At 45.9% G+C, this 26,834-nt stretch overlaps 1 protein-coding gene across 5 annotated transcripts in view; it reads left to right on the top strand.

Annotated features, from left to right (window-relative positions):
- Agap1 (ArfGAP with GTPase domain, ankyrin repeat and PH domain 1) overlaps positions 1-26,834 on the top strand; it is a 446,708-nt gene that overhangs the window by 339,494 nt on the left and 80,380 nt on the right. Inside the window, exon 14 of one of the 5 annotated variants that reach the window (XM_050163112.1) lies at positions 15,697-17,214. The exons of the other annotated variants lie outside the window; for them this stretch is intronic. Within the exon in view, the coding sequence (XP_050019069.1) occupies positions 15,697-15,722 (26 nt within the window). The 3' untranslated portion in view covers positions 15,723-17,214. Of the gene's footprint in view, positions 1-15,696; positions 17,215-26,834 lie in introns of those variants that run through there. 5 annotated transcript variants of the gene reach the window in all.

Genomic DNA, 26,834 nt, shown 5'->3' with positions numbered 1-26,834 from the left:
TGTCGTAGCACAACGGATGGCCAGTTCTCTCCACACACAGCTGCTTATATGCATTTCAGTTACTCACACGTGATCTGTGCATAAAACTGTAAGATCAAGCCTGTGGAAGCCATCGTTAGTGTACCCAGCCAGTGGGGAGGTGGAAGGAATGTGGAAAGTGACCTTTGCTGACTTTCTGAGCTCGTGGGGTCATCTGGTGGGTGCTGTGTAGTAGTGTACCATCAACCTCGATCGGGGTGGGTCTGTCCTAGCAGACAGAAAGATGGCAGCTTTGGGAGATGGCTCTGTAGTGCTTGCCTTCTAAATATGGGGAATTGAATTTGAGCACCAGAACTCACCTAAATAAGCCAGGCATGATAGTATGTAACTCCCCCAACCCCAAGCACCAGGGCGGTAGAGACAGGCGATCCCTGGCATTTACTGTCAGGCTGCCCTAGTCTGTTTTGGCAACTTCCAAACCAGTGAGAGACCCTACTTCCAAAACAAGAAGAAAAAAAACAAAAACAAAAACCGGTGTTTAGTGTCTGAGGAGCGATGCCCTGTGTCCTCTCCTCTACATGAGCACGTGTGTGCATACAGGCACTGCAGAAACACATAGATTAGAGAAGCACAACAGTGTCTCAGGCCAGCCTGAATGAGTGGGCGGCACATATTCAGAAGTTTCGGATGGGTCTGCGGAGGTCACCCCTCAGTTCCCTGATAGTTTATAATGGAAAATAAGTTCTAATAATGTCAAAGTCATCTGTATAGTTTTTCCCTGGAAAGTGTTAACTTGCCCCACTGCCAGTATGTCATTTTTATGAGGACTGTAGTTTATTGTTAATCTATGGTAATGTTTTTCCCATCTTTTAACTTTGGTTTGTTTGTTTGAACCTGGGTCTCACTGTGGAGTCTGAGCTGGCCTGAAGCTCACAATCCTCCTTTCTCAGCCTCCTTAGTGCAGGATGTGCACATCCCACAGTGTACATTTCCAAGTCAGATTGTGTGCTTTATTCTACCGTTGAAGCACCATTTGTGGTCCTTAGGACTCTATCCCTTAAATAACAGCTGCATGGAGTCTAACAAGCATGTTGACCCCAGAATGAAAGCCATTTGTTTAAACTCTTCCTGTTAACAGTGCTTGGTTTGGTGTGAGACTGTGTTTGTGGGAACTAGAGAGCTGACTCAGCAGGTAAGAGCACTGGCTGCTCTTTCAAAAGACTCAGGTTCAATTCCCAGCACCCATGTGGGGGCTCATAACCATCTGTAACTCCAGTTCCAGGGGACCCAACCCCCCTCACACATTTATACGCAAAGCACAAATGAACATAAAATAAAAACACCATCAGTAAAACAGTTTTAAAATTTTAAAAAGAAAAGATGAGTGTGTTTTCTGTGCCTCACACCTGTGCAGCGCTGACTCCTGGTTCTCGGGTGCTGTCTACCTGTAGCCTCTTGTTTTATCTCTGCCATCTGCGATACACACAGTGCCATAGCACAGGGATTCTGAACCTTTTCTGTGACTCATTTCTACTGGAAAAAAAGTGTTTGCGGCCCCAGGTCTAAAGATATATAACAGATATTCATATCTATAAATAAGAGATAGATGGTTAATGTATTTTAAAATGAGTCTTTTGCATACTTTAATTTTTTACCACTTATTCAAAACAAAACTGGGGCATGAGAGATGGCTAGAGAGAATACTTGCTGCTCTTCTAGAGGACCGGAGTTCTGTTCCCCAGCACCCACATTAGATGGCTAACAGCCATATGCATCGCCAGCTCCAAGGGCTCCAATGCCCTCTTCTGGCCTCCAAGGGCACTAACATATACATAGCTGGCTGCATGTCAGATACTACAAGGCATAGGGCATCTTCAACATTTTTCACTTTTTTTGATTTTATAATCATCAGGGCTTGGACCATCACTCTTCATAAATACGTACTACAAAATAGTAGAGTATGTGTAGGGCCATTTCCAAAATTGTTGGAAATTTTGTCCCAACCCCAAGCCAAAGTGCATTTGATGATTTTATTTTTAATGGAAGTCAAGTCAGCAACTCCAGTGGTAGCCTTTAAAACCAAGCAGCCCTGCTGGGCGGTAGTGGCACACACCTTTAATCCTAGCACTCGGGAGGCAGAGGCAGGTGGATCTCTGTGAGTTTGAGGTCAGCCTGGTCTACAAGAGCTAGCTCCAGGACAGGAACCAAAAAGCTACGGAGAAACCCTGTCTCAAAAATTCAAAAAAAAAAAAGGCAGCCTCACAGTGTATTTCAGAGAGAGACTAATTTGATACCGACACTCTGAGGAGATGACTGTAGGAAAATACCAAGTCTTTGTTTTCTGTTTGCTATATTTCTGTAAGAGTGCACTGTAAACACTGCAGCTCAGAGTGGGCTGTTATCCTGGGTCGACTGTGTAAGAAGCTGGGCTGTGGACGGCACTGTGAGGTAGTTGGATGCGCTTTCTGCCTTCTGCCTTTCATAATTTTAACAGACAACTACAACTTTAAGAGTGTAAGAATGATAAAATCCCACTGATAGCTAATTCAGTCCGAACCGTAGGGGGAAAACTGATAGTGTGCTCAAGCTGGTCACTACAGATTTCCCGAAGGGACTCCGGAGACTTGAGAAAGGGTCTTCAGAAGAGGTGGAGGGAGGAAGGGAAGTGTCCCTGGTAGATGCTGTGACCGACCTTCCCTAGAGGAACAGGTGCCATACAGCCATGGTAGCCAGAGTGAAGGGAGTGCTCTACCCACCTCCTCATCTCTTCCACTCTGTCCTCAGCACAAGTATACCAATGGCCAAAGGCCTGAGCCTTGAAGCTGCTGGCCCACATGCCTGCTCTGCGAGGCCTTTTGGCACAGCCCTAAAGAAAACATCCCGTAGTCCTCTTTCACACATGCCTCAGACCAGAAGCCTCGAAGCACTAAGGGGTAGGCTGCCCATCATTGGAGCCTCCGGACTAGCTACATGCCCTTGATGCCATCCCCAGCTGCATGGCAAGAACTGTTCCACGGCTTGCTGGGGTGTTTCCCTCTGCAATTTCTGCAGTCAGAAATGCGGACTGAAAGATGGCATATTTATGTTGCTTCAGTTCCAGAAATAGTGCCTGACTGGTACCTTAGTATGACGGAAGCAGCCACTCTAGCTCCCTTGCGCTTGAGTCTTTCTTGGGGATGAGCACCAGTGCGGTCTATACCACGTGACAGAAGATGCCTTACCAAGCTTAAGTAGAGTAACTGCTGTGATTTTTAATACTGACATGTATGTGTGCAGATGCTGTGTTGAAACCTGATGATAGTATGCTAATCTAAAGACTAATAATAAAACGAATCAGCTGAACATAGCAAGTGACAGAAGCAGGAAATGTAAAACATCTTTGTATTTGTGGCTCCAGCATGGTGATTTGGCAGTCAGATCTAGGGATTAATATAGTGGATTTTGGGAGCTCAAGCCCCTTCCTAGGCTCTTAAAATAACTATGTACATCACAGGAATCCTAATATGTGATGGTCATGTAGGGCTCACTCCATCCACAACCCTGCCCTGTGAGTGCTTGGAGGAGGGTGAGGCAAAGTCAAGACAGCGATTCACCCTCTCCCATTGTGGCCATTTCCTTTAACACGTGCCCCTGAGAAACATGGGCACATACTCTAGACCTGAGCCTTCCAGCCAGAGCCAGTGAAGGGCATGACCATTCTGCAGACAGGAGCTCAGGTGCTGCTGTGCGGGGCTCAGCCTCCCACATGAGCACGAATGTGCACACCCCAAGTCTGTGACACTCTTCCTCAGCAAAAGTTAACGTTCTGCCAGTAATTAGGTTACAGGAGGAAATACAGGCTGGTCTTTTGAGATGAATTTTTCTCTATGGTTTCTTGTTCAGAAAAACCCAGATTTTTTTTTTTTTTTTAATTTCTGCTAACTAAACCATTGAGTGTAGGATATGTGTCACAGGCGGCACAGTGGAAAGTCTCCGTCCCTCCTCTGTAACAACTGTTCCCATTCATGTTCACATGATCCAGTTCCCTGAATCATCACCAGCACTGACTGGAAACACCTGTGGTGGTCTGTATCTTCAACTGAATTTTATTTGTTGAGAATGATTGCAGAGACTAAGGAAATTGGTTGTATCATTTAGATCTGATATTTATGGACCAATGAGGAGCCTAGAAAGGGTAGAAAAGGAACTGAGCCTTGTCATGGGCCACTGGTAACCTAGAGAACAGTCATCTAGGGCATGCACAGCTGATGGAAGATGACTGTCGAGTGGTTCTGTGGCCCGGACTAATCTAGGTAGTATCAGAGGAACCCTTGCATGGGCTCCTCAAGGAGATGACTTTGGGTTAGAAGGACGCTAAGAGCCAGCAGTGCTAAGTGGCAATGGCCCTAGCACTGTGGTGGGTGCAGGTTGGTCAGGCCACAGGTGAGGTGCTAGCACTGAAAGAGTGCTTGCACCATCTGAAGAGTGCCAGGACCCAGCTTATAGGCGTGTGCCTGGGAAAGCTCGGGGGCTGAGGATTCTCTAGGTCTATGACGACACCCTCTGGATTCCTTCTTAACTGTCAGCCAATGGTGAGGCTGTGTATCCTCCCTGAAAGGAAACCGCAGCCTGGGAGCCCTGCTCTGTGGCCCCAAGTCTGGTGGTCCTCGTTAGTTTTACAGCATTCATGCAAGTTTGCATCAAGTGCTAATTTCCCTCTTTCCCCAGTGAAAAGGCTAAAGTAGAGAGAGGTTAAGTGGCTTTCTTGTCCAGGGTCAGATCGCTGGTGGGTGACAGAACTGTCTCTTGATTCTGTGCCGTAGACTCTTTCCACCAGGCAGAAAGCGAGGCTTTGAGGTGTGTGAAACAGCTTTTGAATCTAGGAGTGGAGCACACTGAAAAGCCTCCTTGAATTCCTCCGATTCCACGGAAAGACACGGGCTTTCATATAGGTCTGAACATCTAGAAGTTGTGTGGCACAGATCTTTTTTTAAAAATGCAGGACCTGTCTCAATGCACCCACTCTTATTATACAAGAGGGTCTGCAGAATTCCTGGTGCTGCCCCCTACCTCCCCCAGGTTCACAGTGCTTTGTAGAAAAGGTCTCAACAGGAACTCATTTCATCCTTCTCATCTCATTCCTTCGCTGCTTTCTGGGTTTCTACTGAACCATTGAGTGGTCGATTCTGAATGGCTATTAAAGGATTATCCTAGACAAGGTAAGTCACCACCAGGCTGCTCCGTTACGGTAGAAAATGAATTGCTCATCCCAGCTGCTCTCACTAAGCAGTCAGAGGTGAGGCCCAAGCTGTTGACAAATTCCATTAACACCAAAGTTGCAAAGGTCGCCTTCAACTTGGTTTTCCTCCATTCACTCGGAGAAGACCCTGAAATTGTGAATCATGTCTTTTTTTTCCCTATCAAATATTAAGCCACCACCATGGGGAAACATGGGCTTAGCACTATTGGAGACACTGGGAATTAAAATTCTCCAGGGTGTTCAGAGCCTTAATATGTCACAAACATGTGCTATAAATGGTACTTCTCTAGGGTGGCAGAGAAACGCTAAAGAAAGATGTGGACATTCAGAGGCATAGCCACGTGTCCCAGGATAAGTGTGAGGGAAAGCTGATCTCGTCCATGTAGAACTCAGTTTTGTATTTAGTACACAGTGGTTGTTTAAAAACCTGGAAAGAAATTGCTTTTTCCTGCATGCTTCAGCTTGGTCACCTTGGGGTAGATTACAGTTGATGCTTTGGAAGGCGCTTTGCAGAGATGATAAAGAATTACAGGTGCGTGGCATGTGGTTGCTTTATCTCTTTAGATTATCAGCAAGTAACCTTTAGGCACACAACAGCACTTAGTTCTGGCTATTTGACGGTGTTGATTGCCATGCTCTCTGGGTGTCATATAAGCTGGGGGTCCTACCTAGCATGATTAGATAGGTGGTCAGTGTGTTTCTTCTGTTAGGAGAGCGGAACACGCTTGTGGGTGTCTTGTTACAGTGGTATACATGGCATACACGTGACTGACAGAACCTACTATGCATATGATGTGATTCCACACCACATGTGCTCCCATCCTTTAAAGACCTGGGATCTGCATGAGAGATGACCATGCAGGTCTTGCACGCCGTTGTTTGTCACTCCATTTCCCCTTCTTCCCTTGGGGATGTTTCACCAGCCCTCTGTATGTCTACTTGCTCTAATTTTGGCCGCTGCCCTGAAAGGAAAGGGAGTGTAATGTCTTCATCATCAACAGCATGGGGATTACATAATCAGCAGCCATTGTCATGCCTGCAACCCAGAATCCCACCATCCTCCCAAAGATAACATAGAAATGTAGTGCTTCTGATTCTCTGCCCAAGGCTGTCAGAGGCTGACAGGGTCTTACCACGCTTAAGCTGTGGGTTCTAGGAGACACGACGGGCCATGATGGACTCACTACCCACACACCGGATTGGCTTTTCAAAGAGAGTCCTCGGGAAGTCACTCGAGCTTCCCAGAGAACAAGCCTGCTGAAACTGAGTAGGGCTGAGCTTGCTCTAGACGTTGACATTGTGCATTGGACACAGTTGACCCAAAAGCCATCCTGCGGGGTAGAGTCTGGCCATCACAAACACACACAAGCTCTAAGTGCTCTTAGATCCTTTGTAGAAGTCAGCAGGTTGGAAGTAAACAAAGATGAGTCGATTATAGCAGGGGAAGCCAGAACAGAGGATTCACACCATGACAAACCTGCCAATAGGAGAGGATTTGTGGTCCTTTTATAAGTCCACACAAACTAACAGGGTTAGCTTCAGGACCATGAAACCATTGAGCACCTACTGGATGCCAAGTGCTGTGCTTGATATTGAGTGGGAAACTAGATAAGGGGTCCCCTGCCCTGAGCAGGTGCAGCAGTAGAGACAGGAGAAGGCAAGGATTGGTGCTGCACTACTGGTACCCAAACATCCTGGTTGCCTGGGAGACTCCACAAAGGAACACAGTATCTCCATTGCCTTTGATAGAGCATGAAATGTCTACTCTCGTAAAGCACAGATGTAGGGGAATTCTGTTCTGTGAAAAGTAGATCAGTCCTAGGAAGTGGCTTAGAGCCTTTTCAGTGTCCCAAGGAGATGCAGTGTGATAGGGCAAGTGGTCAGTTCAAGCTGCCTGTCCCTGGACACAAATGAAAATAAACTTACCCTTACCAAACACAAGTTGCAAGACTCCACTTTGGAAACCAGATGTGCAGCAAGCCTCCACACCTAGCTGTCTTCATAGCTGAGGGGCTATCAGTCCAGCATCCCTCTAAAGGACTTTATCCCAGTGATAACACGTTTTCCTCTGCCCAGCTGGGAGCCCCTGGGTCTGTGGCATTCCACCGCTAGGATCTGTCTTGATGTTCTCAGGTGCTGTGGCTGTCACTTAACTCAGCAATAAAGTTGTGACCCCTGAGACCATGGTTACATCTAGAGGAGAGGCAGTGCAGATTCTCTTGGTGGTACCCCTCTGCTTACCACTTTCTCCCAGCATAATTTATCACCTACTTTCTGCACCTCATATTGCCCTGTTTCATAAGCTCTCAGGTCAGCAGTTTTTGAACAGATCACGATGGTCCCCTCCCAAATCATGGATACATGATACATGTCAAGATACATCCTCAGACCTGAGCCACAATGAGGCTATCTCTACCCTGAACCATGTCATTCCTGTGGGTAGTCGGGGATGGGGGAAGCAGTTCTGTTTTAGGGTCAGTAGAGCACTGATGTGCCCCAGACACAGGTTGAGGCCAAGGTTAGAGGCTGGTAGGCCTCTGGGTCAGGGTAGTCTCTGTTTGTGCCTGGTTATTCACTTGGGTGTAGACCCTAGAGCAGTGGTTCTCAACCTTCTTAATGCTACACCTCTTTAATACAGTTTATTGTGTTGTGGTGGCCCCCAATCATAAAATTATTTTCATTACTATTTCATTACTGTAATTTTGCTACTGTTATAAATCTAATATAAATATTTGTGTAATGTAAGTATCCTATGCTCTTAGGCAACTCTATGAAAAGGTCTCAACCCACAAGTTGAGAACCTCTGCCCCCCCCTCAACACACACACACACACACACACACACTTGTGTTTCTTTGTAGCACAGCTAAGCTCAGCAGGGTCCTGCCCCCTCAGTCCTTGACTTGCTCTTGAAATTAGGAAACAATCCTTCCCAAACTGGGTCTCTTTCTGGCTTGTGTGCAAAGATTTCTTTTTCTTGTCTGTGTTTGCAGTCTCGGATATAGTTAAAGTGCTACTTTGTGGGCAGTGAGAACCTACAGAATTAGACACCGACTATCTTATGGAGGTAATCTCTTGCCATTTCTTCGGAAACATAACCAACTTTTGTTTGGGATGATAATACTTGTTCTATTTGTTGTTTTGGATGAAGGGAGTGAGCATTTCAAGGACAGTTTGAAGTTAGCAGGGGGCGGGGAGTGATTGGTTGAGCTCTCTGCCATTCATAGAAGTCCTGCTTTGCTGATTCAGGTGTTGATTGAAGACCTGTGTGCCCTGGCTCCGGGTCTGATAATGGTGACCTCTTGTTTCATTGAGATGCCTTACTTGTGCTTTAGAGAAGGCATGATTCAGGGTGAGCTGGAAGTTTGTTTACACTCTCTGTAGCTGTCTTCCTGCCTTTTCTCAAATAATAAGGAGCAGGTTTGACGCCATGGGCGCGTCTCCATGAAAGAAGGGAGGACGGTGGAAACTTGAGCAGCTGGCATTGCCATGCATACACACGGCGTAACTGGGGCTTCTTCGGTATGCAGGCTATGGAGAAAATTGGCCATTTGTCTGTGGGGTAATGGGCTTTGTGCGATATGAAAATCTATCAAATGGTTACATGCAATGACTTTATATCAGAGTTCATGAAGAGCGCCTACTGCACACAGTTTAATTCTATTTAATTTTTTAAGGGGGGAAAAAGCAAAGGAAAATGTTTTAGTTTCTCTTAAGCTGATTTCTCTCTGCTTTTTCTTAAAAGTGCCTTTCTAGTTACCACACAGTGATGTGATCATTATCCGCCACCTCGTCGCCCCGCTGCCTCTGCATGCAGTAAAATACAAAAAGAGAGAGAGACCAGGGAGCTTGTGAAGTATGACTCCCCATCCCAAGACTCATTGCCCACGATTCGTACCGCTTGACAGTAATGATCTTATTACAGCACTGTGGACCTTGAAGAGATTTCGCGAGGAGAGTGAAAGGACGGAGGCTCGTGTAATCAAGTGGCGCTGAATATTCCACGCGGTTTTGATCACACACTGATTGGGCACAGTTTTAGCCCATCTTCTAGTCAATTATGCATGGCCCCTGTGCTCCTCGGATAGGCAGGAACATTGATGGCTGTTGTCTGGTTTTGGCAGGCAGCCAGGAGTTTGAAGTGCCTTGCACACACCGTCTTCAGGATAAGTGCTTTTTAGTTGGAATTGATTACCTTTCTTTGGGTTTTGCTTAATAGCAAAACTGCATTTGGAGAGGGCTTCAGGTGAAAAATGGCCATATTAGCCGTTTAGAGCATCTGAACTCCTAGTCAATTTTTAGGCTCCCTTCGTTTCCATCTAATTTCTGCTTAATGATGTAATGTTTGCTAATATGTGGGACACCTATTTTGCCTCCAAGCGTGCGCGTTGAGCATGCTGGATAGGTTCGATCACATGGCCACTTCTCTCAGGCCTTGAGACAGGTACCAGCTTTGAGGTGATGTCTGGATCAGTGTCTGCCTTCTCCTAAAAGTGTGCCCAAGATGCTTTGCCCTGCGGGGAGATGGGAGTAAATTATCCTTGCCGGGGTTGCCTACCCTTTAGGTGATGGCAGGAGATGTTGTCCTTGCTAGTTTGAGATGTGTTTTGCTGCTTCTTGCCCCAAAGGATTGTGGTCTTTCTGGCTTTATCTGAGGTCCAGGCATATTTGACAGCTTGGAATGTTTTCCAACAAGTATACTTTGTTGCCTGGTGTTAAGACCATGCAGTTAAACAAACAACCACATGCCTAGGAGACTGAGGAACTGAGAATTTCACGTCCTCCTGTCAGATTCTTATATCTGATTCTTGGCTTATAGATAATTCTAGAACTGTCAGGCAGGAGAATTTCAAAGTTCCTTTTCATGTTTTTTTTGTGTGAGAGCACAGAATTGGACACCGCAGAGTACATAATCAGCGTAGCGTAGTCTGGAAAATATTTTGAAGTCACCGAAAGCTTGGTGTCTGGGAGCCTCCAGTTACCGAGCTGATGTGTGAACTAAGCGCCCTGGCTTGCTCCACTGGGTATTTCAATAACTTGATTTGGCTCTTCCTAATGAGATAAATTGGAAGCTTTGTTCTTTCACTTGATTTCATTTGGTCTTTCATGGTGTCTGCAGGTGAGAATTGCTGTCCTCTTCCGTCAGCGCGGGAAAAGCTGTGCTGCACTCTAGGCGCAGCTCCCGAACCTGCCCTGGGAGAAACCACCAGAAAGTAAAATAATGTCCTATCAGAATTTCAATTCGCTGATGCCTCTTTAACTGAGAAAAGCAGTCACAAAGTGAGAGGTCAGATGACACTCCGTTAGCGGTAGGGTTGCACATAGTTGCTGAACTTCGCTGTGTGCCAGGCAGTACTGCTAAATGCGTACTGTGTGTCCTGCCGTAATCCCTGGGAGCCTGCGAGGTAGGTGCTGTTATGCCTGTTTTTATAGCTGAGGAAACCAAGGGTCGTAAACTTTAACTAACTTGCTCAAGGCCACAGACATAGCAAGCGGCACCTCAGAGCCGCGCAGGAATGCACCAGTGCTCTGCTTACTGCTTCCAGCTGCCTCCACAGTGACCTTCCCTTCTTGGGAAGGCCACGTTTGCCCCTTCCCTTCAGATCTTGCCTTACCTCACACTCCTGTGGATTCAGTTCATACCAAGGAAAGGATGATCAAAAGGATGGTTCTCCTCCATTTTAATAAGTTAATAGCCAATCGCTCAAAAATGTAATTTGACCTGCGACTGTGTATCAGCAGATGGACAAAATGTGGGTTATTTTGCCTCAATGGATGAATCCAGCTCCCAGAATTAAAGAGAATTAGAGCTGTTAGACCCGAGGGAACAGTTGCTAAGCGAATGCTGAACAGCTCTTACAACAATCCTGGAATTCCCGCGGCCCAGCCGTGCGGTTTGAGATCTGTTAGCTATTTTCCTCTTAGCATCACGTTAGTCTTTCAGGGACCGCTAGTGGCGTGACCTGAGCTGGAAGGTTGGTATAAGACCCACCTGGCTACAGGAAGCCTCCGATGTGGTGTAACTGTTTGTCTTCATAAATGCCCGAGTGTGTTTGGTCGTCCTTGCTGGTGGGTGGGGAGACTGAAGATAAATGTGTCCAGCTGCTTTCTTCCCTTGCCATCCCAGGCTCAGGGATGGGGCATAGAATATTCATCAGCCAAATCATGGAAAGGAGGAAACAGCCAACCCTATGTCCCTATCCCTACCCTGCCACCATGTGACAGGAGCCATCTCTTCATGATTGGCTCCAGTCTGTCTTTAACAGGTAACTAGGTCCCTTCCAACAAGAGGGTTACAGTTACTATATCTGTAAGTTTGCTTGGAGTGGGTCTCTTGGGGCTGTTCTATCAGAAGAGTTGAGGGCAAGTTGAAAGGCATAGGTTTTTAGGCCAGATGTGACTCCTGCTTTCATTTCAAAAAACTAAAAATTACTTCATTGAATATTCCTCCCATTCAGAACCCATGGATACATTGAATACTCCTCCCTATCAGAACCCATGGATACATTGAATACTCCTCCCTATCAGAACCCATGGATACATTGAATACTCCTCCCATTCAGAACCCATGGATACATTGAAGAACCTTGTTGGAGTTGCTTTCTGTAGCCCCTAAGGTCTTCAGAGATGTTGTTAGCTGGGAGGGAGGGAGGGACGGAGGGAAGGAGGGAGGGAGGGAGGGAGGAAGGGAGGGAGGGAGGGAGGAAAAGAGACGATGAGAACACACCTTCTTGTCATGATACCAGATTCTGGGAAATCATCCAGGATGCTGGGGCTGGGAGGAGCTCCTTGGGAAGAGGGAGGACTTGTAGGAAAGGAGGGGAGATCTTGGTATGAGGGCCAGCCAGTCACAGCTGGAGAGAAACCCCATCACTGGGAAGCACCAGCTGGGCCTCTGTCGAGCAGGCTCAAACTTGAGGGCACATACCTGGCTACATTTCTGAGTCCAGCATCGTCTTTAGAACTGACCCCATGTTCCCCATGCACAGGCTTTTTCCCTCCTTTTTGGTTTCTCCTCATTCTTTAAATTTTCCTCTTTTCCTTTTTTTTTTCAGTAGTATGGAATTGCAGAAGCTCTTGTTAGCAGGTTTCCTGTGAATTGTAAACATTCATGTCTTAAAAATGTAATGATCAAGGGACTGGAGAGATGGCTCAGAGGTTAAGAGCATTGCCTGCTCATCCAAAGGTCCTGAGTTCAATTCCCAGCAACCACATGATGGCTCACAACCATCTGTAATGAGGTATGGTGCCCTCTTCTAGCCTGCAGGCATACACACAGACAAAATATTGTATACATAATAAATAAATATTTTTTAAAAAATGTAATGATCATAATCCCCTAAGGTAACTGTGGGTCAGAAGGAAAGTCCCAGGTATTTGTAGTCAAAGTCTTTCTCCCCTTCTCCCCCTTATGTCTCTGTGTGAGACAGTTGAGGCTCCTTTGTTGCTACCATGTGAACATTGGAAACCAAACTTTGGTCTTTTGCAAAACTAACCAGTGCTCTTAACCTCTGAGCCATCTTTGCACCCTTCGATTTCTCCTTTATTAGGCCTCAGATTCCAGCTCATGTGGTGTTGCCGCCACACTCAGGGTTGGTGGGCTTGCCTGTCCTAGATAGGTTTCTATTGCTTCAATAAATAGTGGGACCAAAAGCAACTTCACCCAAGGAAGTCAGGACAGAAACGTAGAGGCCATGGAGGAGTACCACCTTTCTGGCTTACTCCCTGTGGTTTGCTCAGTTCCCTTTTTATACTACCCAGGACGACCTGTCTAGGGGTGACACTGCCCACAGTGTGCTGCATCCTCCCACGTCAGTCAAAATGATTATGGGCCAATCTGATGGAAGCATTTTCTCAATTGAGAGTTCCTGATGTGGGATTCTGCTCTGTATGCTGTGAATAACGATTAGTTAATAAAGAAACTGTCTTAGGCCTGTGATAGGGCAGAGTAGAGCTGGGCAGGGAAAACTAAACTGAATGCTGGGAGCAAGAAGGCAGAGTAGAGAGAATCCATGTGGCCGCCATGGGAGACGCTGAAACTTTGCTGGTAAACCACAACCTCGTGGCAATATACAGATTAATAGAAATGGGTTAAATTAGTATGTAAAAGCTAGCCGATAAGAAGTTAGAGCTAATGGGCCAAGCAGTGATTTAATTAATACGTTTCTATGTGATTATTTCGGGAGTCTGGGCAGTCAGCAAACAAACAAATGGCCAAGCAGCCATCCTACAACAGGTCCCTCTTCTCAGACACTCTAGCTTTGTCAAGTGGACAGAACTAGCTATCACACCTAGACATACTCCCCAGGAACATCCTCCTAGGCACACATAGAGATATATGTGTGGGTATCTCGTGGATGATCTGACTCCCATCAGGTTGATGGCTAAGGTTTTAACCATCACACCTCATTTCAGTGTTGTGACTGTCCTCTGGGGATGTAAGGAGATACATTTTAAAAGAGTGTCTGCAGTTCGTGTTTCTCCATTCTGTAAGGGGTTGGCATAAAAACATTTTCAGTACCCTCTGCCTTCTTCATGATCTGCAGCTACACACTGATAACTCACAGGGCTTATGATATCCAAATGACATGAGAAGTCAGAAGCTTGTGTAGTTTTAAGAAACTGGTGCAGAGAACCATTCCGTCCAAGGGGGTGTGTAAGGAATACATGTTCTTACTCAAACAGTTTCAAATAAAGAAGAAAGAGTCCAGAGAAGTTTTTAAGTGATTTTATTCCACATGGGATAATTTTTGGAGCTTGGGAAATGAGGTCAGGGTCTTCCAACAATTGGGAAAGTGGCAAGCATCTTCTGCTGGTCATTGTCAATCTCAGTACTCAGAAGATGAAGCTATTACACAAGGTTATCTCGTTTCACGGGCAGTTAACACATTACACTCTGCAATCCCTTATACTATTGAAGAAGAGATTTCTCTTTTGCTTCTGTATGTCCTGTAAGGGTTTTATCTTTTCTCTTTGGCCTGGCTTTGGAAAATGCTTGGCCTCTAAATGTCTCCAGTAACATCAGCTTTGAGTTGTGAATCAGCCAGTATTGTCAAGTTTCCAGACTTTTCTATTGCCATTCAGGTACCTGTGAGCAGGAGCCCTGCTCCACTTCCTGGTGAAGCTTCTCCACATATGCATACAGATCTTACTGGCCAAGAAGGTCTGTGGGTGAGTAATAGCATCAGCTGATACTCTTCAGGGTACCGCACACAATCCCCACAGTATCCCCGGCTGCATCCCTGAAGAGGAGGCTCCTCTCTGTCTCTGTCTGTCTCTCTGTCTCTGTCTCTCTCTCTTTCTCTGTCTCTCTCTCTCTCTCACCCCTGCATTCAGTATGTATAGCCTGAAAATAAGTTTAGCGGAGAGTTATGATATAAAAAACAGGAAGTTCACATCACTAAAAGTCAACTGGGGATTATAAAGGACCCCAACAGTTGACAGACACATAGTTAACACCTGGTCCTTTTGAAGGAGGGGCACTGGGATCTCTGAGTCTCAAGTTGGACCTCACAGTATGGATGACAGTCGCTTTGTGAGGACAGCCTTGTGTTATATATGTGCCACAGTCAGTCTCATCTATTATGAGACCGGAAATCTAACAATAGCCAGGGATAGTGGTACAATCTGTAATCCCAGCATTTATGGGAGAGAGGTAGGGGACCAGGAGGAGTTCAGGGTCATCCTCAGCTACATAGGAAGTTCAAGACCAGCCTGTGCTACATGAGATCTTGACTCAAATAACAGTTTTTTAAAAATTTTAAAAAAAAAGGAGGGAAAGAAAATCTGAAGAAGCAGAGTAGCCTGTGCTTCCTGGCATCCTGGCAAACACCAGCTCCTAGAGGAGGAAGAGCACCTCCCCTTCCCCAAGAAGCTAAATTGATTTCTAACTATTTCTTCTCTTTAATGTGAATTTTGGTGCCATAAGCCAAACACAAAATCCAGCAAGACCTGAAATAAAAAGTTTTACATGCGTAGGAAATGTTGGGGCGGCTGAAGACTACACTTTTTGTTACTTGGTTCTACAGCATGGGGGAAGGTGCAGAGACCTCTCTCTTAGTCCTATAGCATAGGGGGAAGGTGTGGAAATCTCTCGTTTCCCATGTGCTGGCTGGTGAGCAAGTGGAACTTCATTAGTTTAAGATCCAGATTCTCAAGTAAGGTGCACAGGTCGGGGGTGAGTGCTTTCCTGTGTTGGGGTGCCGTGAGGACCTTATGTTTCCCCTGTGTCCTAGTTAGTTCCTGACACAAGCTCAAAGTCATCTGGAAGGGGGAACTTCAGTGGAGAAAATGCCTTATCAGATTGGCTGGTAGGCAAGTCTGTGGGGGTAATTTTATTTTTCTTGATTAGTGATTGATGTGAGAGGGCCCAGCCCACCATGGGCATTACTATCCCTTAGCAGGATAAGAAAGGTAGCTGTGCAGGCCATGGGGAGCAAGTCAGTAGGCAGCATTTCTTCATGGCTGACCTCTGCTTCAGTTCCTGCATCCAGGTTCCTCACTTGAGTTCCTGTCCTGAATTCCCTTCCCAATGGACTGTAAGCTGAAATGAACCTCTTCCTCCCAAGTTGCTTTGGTCCTGGTCTTTGTCACGGCACTAGAGAGTGAAGTGTGACACAGTAGACCTTCGCAGCACAAACCTTCCACTGGCACCCAGCTGACTGCCCCAGCCTTCTGCTCGACAAGACTCGAGGCGCAAGCTCCCGTTCTGTATCACCCCAAGTTACAACACATGCTTCTAAGTTTGGTCTTTGAAATTACCATGTAGTTTTTATTTCAGCAAGACAACATATCCCCAATGTGCTCAACTCTGTTTTTAGTGGTGTCTGTCCTATTCTGCGTGTGTTCCTGCGTCCCTTCAAGTTGGCAGCACACGGAGGTGTTTGCTGCTGTTCTCATGCAGCGTGATGGAGGTGTGTGCAGCTTGTAAGGCATACCTCAAGGTTCCTTCTTCTCATGCAGATGAAGCCTTTGGTGATGGTCCTCATCTGGGACACTTGAGTGACATGAGACTTGTTCTTTCTGGGTTTCGAGAAGTTCATTACCGTCACCTTCGAAGGCAGTGTACATTGAGTTGCCTCTCTAGCAAGCCAGCACTTGACCGTACTAATATCGCCCCATCTTCTCTCATCGTGGTGTTCAGGCACCACACAGGAGGCAAGAGAGCAAGAAGTCCATGTCCCCTGAATTTTTCAGATCATGATGAATGTATTTGACTCTTTTTTCCAGCACTAGAACAAGATACATTGTGTACAGGGGAAGACATGTGGTGTTGGGAGTATTGCTAGTCCTTTAAGCCTCAGTTAAAGTAAACCATCCCCTAGTAAGATAACGGGTTGTGAAGGCATTTTACAGTGCCCCGGAGCTCTGCCTTCCACTGGGACACAGACAAAATTTGACACTGCTGGTTAGATTTTGCCACAGAGATGGGTTAGCTCTACAAAACAGACCGGAAGTCACCTGCACTCTGATCCTACTAATGGTTCTGTTTCACTTCCTTTGGGACTATTGCTCTTTCTCTCACCCGGCCCCCAAAAATCCATTGTGCAAATTGATTTGGAGATCAGCCTTGATGAAAGACCAGCTTCAGCCCTCCCAGCCTCAGAACAGTATCATTAGCCATTCCTGATTGTTTGGTTGTGTGCTCTGAAGTCTCCTCAGCAGGCTTGGAGATGCACAGAGATTAACCGGGGGCTCTCCAGCCGTTTGTCACACAAATAGCAGTGCCAGTAAACTGAAAGACGATAAATCATTTTTCTCAAAATTGAAACCTTTTATCAGTTGTGTCGTTTTCATTATTCAATAAATGATTAGCAGGAGCATTGCCACTTAGTCATCCATGGTTAACAACTGCATGCTGCCGCCGCCGCTGCTACCGCTGCTGCTGCTGCTGCTGCTGCCGCCGCTGATGCTGCTGGTCGGGTGGCACATCACACCTGCACATGAGCAGACAGTCTGCTGCTGCCTTCCTCTCTCACAGAACCCTCTGATCTCACCACCTGCTGTCCCTCACAAAGCAGAGTAGAGTGAAAAATTAACAGGCATGTTTTGAGTCCTTAAAGTTGGGCTCTCACATAGTTAATTTCTGCTGTATTTGGCGTGTGCGATCTTTTGTGCCAGGGTCTCACACTGTAATCCAGATTAGGCTCACACTCTCTGTCCTCCTGCCTTAGCCTCCTGAGTGACGGGATTGTGTGTGAGCACCAGCACACCTAGCTTGCCCTGCACTAGCCTGAGAAGAGCAAATTCATTTACCTTCAATTGGACCCTCTAAGATTTTTGCCCTTTGATTTTTATGGCAGCCATCTTGATTGGCGAGGTGCCCTCTAGTTCCTAACACATTGGTAGCAGCATCAGCTGGTGGTGGTGGCCCTGTTGTTCCTCACGGAGTCTGGTGTGTCTGGAGGATGAAGGAGGACAGTGACATGACTCCCAGCCTACACGTGATGACCTTCAGAGATGGCCCAGCTAGCTTTTTGTTTGTCAGCTTGGCATGAGTTAGAGTTATCTAGGAAGAAGAACCTCTAGTGAAAAATACATTCATCAAATTGCCTGTAGGCAAATCTGGTGGTCATTTTCTTGATGAAGGTTGATGTTAGAAGGTCCAGCCCACTGGGGCCATGCCATCCCTGAATTCCTGGGCCTAGATGATATAAGAAAACAGACTGAGCAAGCCATGGGGAGCACCAGTAAGCAGTGTTCCTCCATGGCCTCTGCATCAACTCTTGCCATCTGGATCTGCTCAAGTTCCTGTCCTGACTTCCCTCAATGATGAACTGTGATGTGGAAAGGAAAGCCAAATTAATCCTTTCCTCTCCAGGTTGCTTTCGTTATGGTGTTGATTCCATCAACAGAAAGAAACTAAGGCAGTGTAGCCGGAAGTAAGCATATATTCATACAGTGATTCGCCAGGAGACAGTCGTTTCAGAGTGGCGGGAAGTGTGGCCATCGCTGGGCATTTGCATTTCTTTTCATTGGGAACTAGTGAGAGACTCTGGTTATCAACATTTGCCTTCCACCCAAATAAATGTCAGTGGTGAGAGAAATGATAATACTGCTGCCAACTGAAGGTGGGAGAGGAGAAGAAATAGCTAAGATTTGGGGTCATTTTGGAATGAGTGTGTATTTGTGTTCAGTGTGTATGTATCCTGTATCTGTGATCTTTCATTTTGAAAATGCTGAAATACGGAACATTTGTAATGAATTTATAAGTTTTAAATTATGCTCTTTTTTTAGTAGTGTGATAAAACCCTGTTTTATCCAGCCCAAACGTAAATGACCATGTGTACAGAGCCACCTCCTATATGCCACTCACCCAGCCATCACAGTTCTCACAGACATTGCCACCACATCTGGGTGCTTGTGTGCACATCGTTTATGTAGTAGTAGCCTCAGATACAAGAGTGATGTTACCACTGTTTCATTGCTGTGCAGTTTTAGTTTATTATTAGTTATTGTTAGCATTGCTTGATTTAGACATTCATGTTTAGCATCTGCGTTTGTGTACAGGAAAAAACAGCAGATAGGCAGTCTACTATTGTTGACACTTTAGGTGTTTCCTACAGGTCCTGGAATGCAGCCCCCAAAGGAAAGGAAAGCTACTACCTTTGCTGTAATGTACAGACTTTGAAATAGTGTGACATAATTTATTAAATTGCTGTGTGTTGTGTTTCTAATACTTCCAAAGACTTTTCTACGCTGCCCTCAGATTTGTCATCAGCATCTCTTTGGCTTGGTTGACACTCGGAGGGCTCTGCCTGTATCTCTGGCTGATCAGGCCAACCTCTTCTAAGGCATCAGCCTCACTATTTAAGAAAAGATGGTCTTCATAACTTCCAAGCCACCCAGACTCCCCAGGACATACAATGTCCCAGATACAGTAACAACTCTTGGTGACTACAAGACTCAAAGTCATCCCAGATGGAAAGTTTCAGTGTGCTCCTTTATTTGTACTATCTCTGCCCCTCGTAGAGGAATTGTATCTTCAGAGAGCTCCCAAGTTCAGTCCCAGGAACTGACAATGTTAACAGGTTGGGTGACTGGCCTATGATAGGCCAGACTAGGATGTTTAGTGTGACCAGTCACTGCCACTGTCCAGCCCCTCCACTTGTTTAACAGAGACTGCCAGCTCCGACAGTAGAGGAAGAACATCAGCTCCGGCTAATAAAGCCAGTAGCTTGCACTGCCTCGAGTCACAGACCTTCTCTGATGTGCATGGTAGAGGCTTCATTTGGGATGAGTGCTTAGTAAGGTCTGTGCTGTTGGCAGTATGTGGAGAGACCTGAGAGGGAGGGCTGGAGAACATCTAAAGCTTTGTGGACATCTGGCCCCAGGAGCAGTGAGAATGCAAGTATAGAAATGCTGAGCCCATGGACTCTGGAGTCTGGCTGAGCCCCGAGCAAGCTTCACCGCAGGAAAGCGATGGGGACTTCGGCTGGTCCTTCCATCCCTGTCAGACAGATAGATAGGAGAGCAATTCACTGTGGAAACTGAATGAGAGGCAGCTGTACTAAGTTCTCAGGGTTGTGCTCTGCTTAGCACAAGTTAGTGATGATGGTGATGGTGTTGCTGATGTTAGTAATATGGTGATGGTTATCATAGTCATGTGATGAGGTGGTAGTGATGATGGTGGAGGTGGTAGTTGTGATGGTGGAGGTGGTAGTGTTGATGGTGGAGGGGGTAGTGTTGATGGTGGAGGTGGTAGTGTTGATGGTGGAGGTGGTAGTGATGATGGTGGAGGTGGTAGTGGTGATGACAGTGATTATAGTCACTGGTGTCTTTGACGGTGATGATAATGCTGGTGGCAGGAATGCTGTTGGTTTCACAATAGTCATCATGGTCTGGTTGTCATTATGACATTGGTGGCTGGTGATGAGCAGTTAGGGAGCCTGAAGTTGTCCAGAGTTNGTAGTGATGATGGTGGAGGTGGTAGTGGTGATGACAGTGATTATAGTCACTGGTGTCTTTGACGGTGATGATAATGCTGGTGGCAGGAATGCTGTTGGTTTCACAATAGTCATCATGGTCTGGTTGTCATTATGACATTGGTGGCTGGTGATGAGCAGTTAGGGAGCCTGAAGTTGTCCAGAGTTTGTACCTTTGTTCTTCCTTAAATGGGGAGGGGGTGGCACGTCTGAGCTGTATGGAGCCAGGCAGTGTTCTGACTTCACTCATATTTGTATATAATGACTTAATCTTTCAGGGTGCCCGGACATAAACCTTCTATACCAAGAATGGAGTTTTATAGCTGCGAATTAGCAGTTGTCTAACAGCCAATTGATCCTCATCCTAATTACTGTCAGAAGACCTTAAGGCCAATTTTCAGTGTCATCCTGCCTACTGTATCCTTCCCAAGTTTGTGTACAGCTGCAGATTTACAGCGTCTGTCAGGACACACATCCCTCTGGGCTAGTCTCTGTCTCTGGATCATTGGACAGCCACATGGTTACATTCTTATTTTTATCTTTCCAATTATAAAATGATACAGACTTGTGACAACTCCCTAGTAAAGCTGGTAATAGTAACAGTCTGGAGGAAAGGCTGTTTGGAGAGTGTGGCCCATTTCCTTAGTAATTCCAGAACTGGGGAGTTGGAGACAGAAAGAGCAAGTCCAGAGACCTTTGAGCTGATACCTGAGTAAGATTATTTGTTATGAAAGTAAGAGGACCTGAGTTCAAATCCTCAGCACCTATGTAAAGCCAGCCATGGCCACACACGCCTGGAGCCCCACGGTTGGAGAACAGAGGCAGGTGGATCCAGGGGCTCACTGTTCAGTCAGCCTAGACAAAACTGCGGGCTTCAAGTTTAGTCTTAGATCTTGCCTCAGAAACCTAAAGTAGAGAGCAACAGAGAAAGGCATCAGGCATCTCCCCCAGAATACACACACTCAATAAATAGATATCCTTTTAAAGAGATCAAGCCTCTTCTTTATAGTAAGATCCAGACCAATCTGGGCCACATAAGACCCTGTCAAAGAAAGAGATAGTGTGGGGGAAAAAGAAAGAAAATAATGTTAGTTAGTTGGAAGGGCAGGGCTTCATCTTCCTCCAGGCCACCTCCTAGAGGTTCATCATAACCCTGCTGTAGGAGGTCTGGGACAGCTCTTTCAGGACCTCAAGGAGCATGCCAAGACTGGCCTCCTATGTTCCTGTCCTTCTGGGGACGTATTTGGTGAGGAAAAGAAAGAACGACAGTGGGAATGCCAACAGTTTAGCAGGTAGAGTGAGGACATGAGCCCACATTGGGGTGCTGATTAATGCAGCTGTGTTTCCAGGCGAACCTCTAAAGAGGAGGTGTCCAGGTGAGCCACTGTGGCAAGAAACAAGAATGGTCCTATGCCAACAGAGCCGCTAATGAGCAAGGCAGAGTGTGGACATCACAGAGTACTGCTGAACTCTGTGTATCAAAGACTAAATGCACCCCCTCCAAGGAGATGTGTCCTAGCCCCTAGGAGTACATTTTCCTTGGAAATAGGGTCATTGTGACTGTCATTGTTCACGCTGGAGAAGATTATAGACAGTGGCAGTAAGGAGAGGGCTATGATACGTGGCAGTGATGTGTAGATGAGCATGACGCCTTTAGGAGACAATGCCAAAGGATTCTGAGGCCACCATCAGAAGCCAGGAGAAAGGCAAGGAACTGATTGGCCATCCTCTGACGCTTTCCAAAGGAGTACAGCCTCCTGCAGCATGGTGCCTGGAATCTCTGGCCCCCAAGTTTTGTGGTGCTGCATCCTGGCCACCGCAAGACAGGAGCCTGCCGTGTTCAGTGAACGGCCTACAGATGTCTCTTACTTGCCTGTACCTGGTGCACTGCAGAGGGCAGGAGTAGGGAACCATCCCTGCATTCCTGCAGGCATGGGAAGGGAGTGTGGGAAGACAAGGGCACAAAGCTGAAGGGAGGCACATCTGGAGAGGTGGAGGTTGACTCATTCTGTATTAATGGGGTCATACACATGGAGAAGATATGTTACAGAATTTTACTTCCATAGGCTGTCTCGAAGCCACTAACGGCTCCTTAAGAGCATTGTCTATAGTGGTGTTCTGCTAAAGATTGTACAGCAGTTTGATTGAGCATGAACCGGGCTCCTGGTTTGCCGCTAGCAACACCATTGCTCTGACAACCTCCCAAATCGCTAAGTGCTCACGCATTCCTTCTGATTTTTCTCAATCCCAAGTGGAGCTTGCACGCTTAAGTCATACTGTGATATTCGCTTAGTCCTTGAATTTGGGATGAGGATTTCACGAGAAACAGCCAGGCTTGGGGAATGTGAACAGAGGCTATGGGAGAGAATGAGAAGATTCTCTCAACCCTGTGCCAGTAGGAGCTGACTTCTGCAGAACAAGCAGTAATTAGAGAGAGAGGGGGGCAGGGGGCGGGGGAGCACAGAGGAAGACAAACTGCTTCCAACATTGCCTCAAATGCTGCTTTTTCGATGCATGAGTTATGGAAAGAATGTGTTGGCGTGCTCCATCATCCCTTCTCTCATGTCTGCCTGCAGGTGGGTGTGTGTTCATGGGGCGGCCAGGGTTCAACTTTGACTCCCCTGCTTTCCAGCTTGTTGCTCACTTGCTCGTTTGTTGAGACTGAACCTAGAGTTCACTAACTCAGCCAGGTTGGCTAGCCAATGAACTTTAAGGATTCGCCAAGAGTCTGTCTCCACACCCATGCCCCGTCCCCAGGGCTGAAACCACAGACAAATACTCCTACATCCAGTATTTATGTGAATGCTGGCACTTGAGATTCAAGTCCTCCAGCTTGTGCACAAGGCATATTTTCTTGACTGAGCTTTCTCCTCAGCCCCTGTCACCTTCCTCAGGAAAAGCCATTGGCTGTTATCATTGCAGGATTTCTTCATAAGAACAATTACCTCTGTTTCTCTCCACCAGCGGCTGTTGCCTTTGAGGGTGATTTTCCCTTCACCTACCTGTCCCTCTGGGATGAATCCAGAACACTTAAATGCTGAAGGGGTCAGGATGGACAGAGATGAGAGCTACTCTGAAGAGAAATATCTTATTAAACCTTGATTATTTTTTTTTTTGCCAAGTTACAGAGCCCTCATTGATAGCATCCTTTAGTTTGAATCAGTGCATTCTCAAGTACACTTTGAAAACTAGTGATTTCTGCAAAGCGGTGGTGGCGCACGCCTTAAATCCCAGCACTCGGGAGGCAGAGGCAGGCAGATCTCTGTGAGTTCGAGACCAGCCTGGTCTACAAGAGCTAGTTCCAGGACAGGCTCCAAAACCACAGAGAAACCCTGTCTCAAAAAAGAAGAAAACTAGTGACTTCCTAAGATCAGGATCTGTAGAATATTAGAAGTGAAGAATTCAGAGAAGCTCAATTTGCACAAAATACTTGCTGGCTTTATTTCTTATTCCACTTTGGAGATTGGTAGGTGTGTCCTCAGAACTAATGCCAAATCTAATTCAGATATTCTCACAGTGAACTTTGAACCCGAATTCTCTTTGCGTCTCTTTGACACAATGTTTTCATTTCTTGAGATATTTTTATTTTGTATCTCTTTGTGCCTTGCATGGTCTCAGCCTTTCATAGCCAGGGAAGGACACTGGCTTGTACCTAACCCCTGACCATATGGTCTTCTTGGTGTGTCTCGGTGAGATGGTGTCTTCTGCACAGAAAGGGGCTCCAGGACACAGAGCCCCCAGTCATTGCACAGCCACCTATGCCATTGCCAGATGGGGTCAGCAGCACTTCCGGAATGTTGGTGCTTTGGTCCTCTCTCCTTTGCATTCTTCACATGCTCTTCTCCTCCCTGGAAGCCAGTACTGCTGGGGGAGGATGCTGTAGTCCCCACTATGCTGATACAACTAAGGTGGTCATTTTTCCCATCTGGACACTAACCTGCACACCCTCGGGTCCCTGGGCCTCATGGTTTGCTACCCTGCTCCTTTTTCTTGGAAGTGTGCAGGCTTAATCTTTCTGTTAAAACACTTTGCAAAGAAGAAAAATTCCATGAGGACTTCCCAGTAGTGCACGTGTGCAGATGCGTGTCATGGGTGCCCAGAGCTATAGCATCATCCCGTTGGCTCAGTGACACTTTGGCATATATAGTAAGATCTCAAGTTGACTTCAACTTGCAGAATTCAGTGAGCAGAAAAAATGGAATGTTGTGTATATTTGAAACCATAGATATTGCTAGCCCTGAATTCGGCACCATTACCACCAACATTTTGTTGTATAGAATCAGCGTAGATGGAAGAAATAGTCATGTTCAATATGCTTGTTAGAACATTTTAATAGATCTTATTTTCTAGGAAAATGGTTTAGTTATAAACTTTAACTATAGAGATTTACAAGAGTTTAGGAATGGGCCTATGATTGAGTGACTTCTTAAACTAGCTATGTGATTATAGCAAAATCATTTTGTTAAGTAAAGTGAATGTAGCAAGTATCCTCTTTGAAAAAGATGAAACAGAGACAATTCCATTTGCTTGTGTGCACACAGACATGGTTTCCCCTCTAAGCCTTTCATTAACATGGCATTTGTTATAGCTGTTGAACCTGTACTGATACCTTTTGATTGACGTCTGTACGTCATTGTGATTTCTTTAGTTTCTACCTAATGCATTTTTCCGTATCAGAATCACATTACCTTTAGTTGTCAGTCATCTCCTCCATTGCCTTAGACTCCTTGCCTGGGACATTTTTCCAGACTTCCTTGTTGATGAGCTTCACCTATTGGGAAGCTGAAGTCACAGGGAATCCTCATGGATACCACTCCTGGAGTTTATTTGATGTTTTTCTTGAACTAGTCAGGGGCTTTAAGTCTGATGTGGTGGAGACTGTCTAGATAATCACCAGTCTGCTGATACCAACATTCTCCTTGCTGTCTGTGAATTGTTCTTTCCGCCCTTGCCCCCATCATGAACTCTTTGGAGGGAAGTCACTAAGCCCAGCATACACTGAGGAAAGAGCATCCACAGAAATTATTTATAATCCTTCTACAGATAATACTAATCTCTTCCTCACGCTTTACCATTAATATATTCAATCATTTATCTTATGTCTGGGGACCTTGATTGTTTGATATTTTAGTTTATAACTCAGCTTGGCTCCTTGAAGCATCCCAACTGCGGTAGCCAGGGGACCTTACAATGGTTTTGTGACTTCTAGAACACAGCCCTCTCATTGGTAGGGGTGGGAATGTTCTGGTTTTATGCTTTTTCACCAAATTCTGGCACCATAAGATAGTCCAGGCTCACCTTGGCATTTTCCTGTACGTCTGAGAACCAGCCCTTTCTCTAAATATTACTGCTTCTTTTTATATGAAAACGGCTTAGGAAATTGAGGTCTGCCTTTGCTTCTTGCTACTGGTTGTCTTTGCTGCAAGGCAAAGAAGTGTGTCTGTGGCCACTATACTGCGTAAACTCAGCATCGCAAATGTTTCAATATGTGATCCCATGTTTCTATATGAAATAAATTATGGTATATGCACGGCATAGACTAGGAAGCATTATAACACAATCCCCCTGCTTTCCCCGCTTCCCCTGCTTTCCCCTTCCCTTCCCCCTCTCTACCCTTCCCCTTCTCTCTCCCTGGTAGTCCTAGAGCATGAACCCAGGTCCTTAGAAATGTTCTTTATGATACAGGGACATTGGAGCAGCGCCTTACCCAACACCTTTTGTTGAAAAGCAGTATATACCTACATCAGCACGGCACTTCGAACATGGTAAATCCCTCTAACGGGAAAGTGGGAAGTAAAGACTGGCTGTTAACAGGAAGTCAACTCACTTCAGCAATAATGTTAAAGTAGCCTTCCCGGGCATTCTTGGTTAAACCTGGATAAAATTGGTGTATTTAATTTCTAATAAAAGAAAGCAGATGTTTTATTCTTTTGATGGCTCAGCACTGCGGCACTTCTTCCAGGCCCTTCTTCAATGGTAATGACCTTGTTTAATCATTCACAATTGACTAAGGAGCATGCTAAGGAAGCCCTGACGTTATGGTCAGAGCAGTTTTATGGGAAGAAATTGTTAGTGTGTAAAAGAATAAGTGTCTATATGAGCAGGAAGAGTGAGTTTAGACTTCTCTTCCTCCCTGGTCTTTCACACTGACTTGGATGTGTCTTCTGGATTCTGTGATTTCTAAAGCCACACATCAGCAGCAGTCTTGGGGGGTTCCTGCAGCTGGGCCCAAATGGAAAGAGCAAACCTGTCACTGTTTGATCTGATAGCAAGTCGTTCTCGGGCTCAGATGCCACATGTGAGGGAGCCCCAGAGTGGAGTGCCCCACCCCGCCCCTTGGAACGCGGCTGCAGAAAGAACAGATCAATTGCAGAGGCCCTTGTTTGCTGCCATGGAGGCTGGTGGTCCAGTGATCACAGCCACTCAATTACAGCCCTGTGTGCGAGCATGAGCGCTGGTCATTAAATAATTATGCCTTTGATTAGTCGCTTTAGCTGGTCATTGCTTTGAAATATGATAACACAATTTAGAGTTTTATTAAAAAACAATTTTTCCCTGGAATTGTCTAAAAAGATTTTGTGTTTAAGAAAAGGGAAAAAAATCAGCAATATATTTTTGTTGGAGGATATTGAGGAAGAAAAGAAGAAACAAACAGGGGACAAGATGAGAAGAACGAGTAGGGCAGGAGGTGAGT

This window comes from Alexandromys fortis, unplaced genomic scaffold (genome assembly GCF_014885135.2).
Source record: "Alexandromys fortis isolate MF-2015 unplaced genomic scaffold, M_Fortis_MF-2015_v1.1 scaffold_139, whole genome shotgun sequence".
NCBI classification, from domain to species: domain Eukaryota; kingdom Metazoa; phylum Chordata; class Mammalia; order Rodentia; family Cricetidae; genus Alexandromys; species Alexandromys fortis.
Note: the sequence above shows the minus strand (reverse complement) of the source record. Positions and strands in the feature narration are given on the sequence as shown.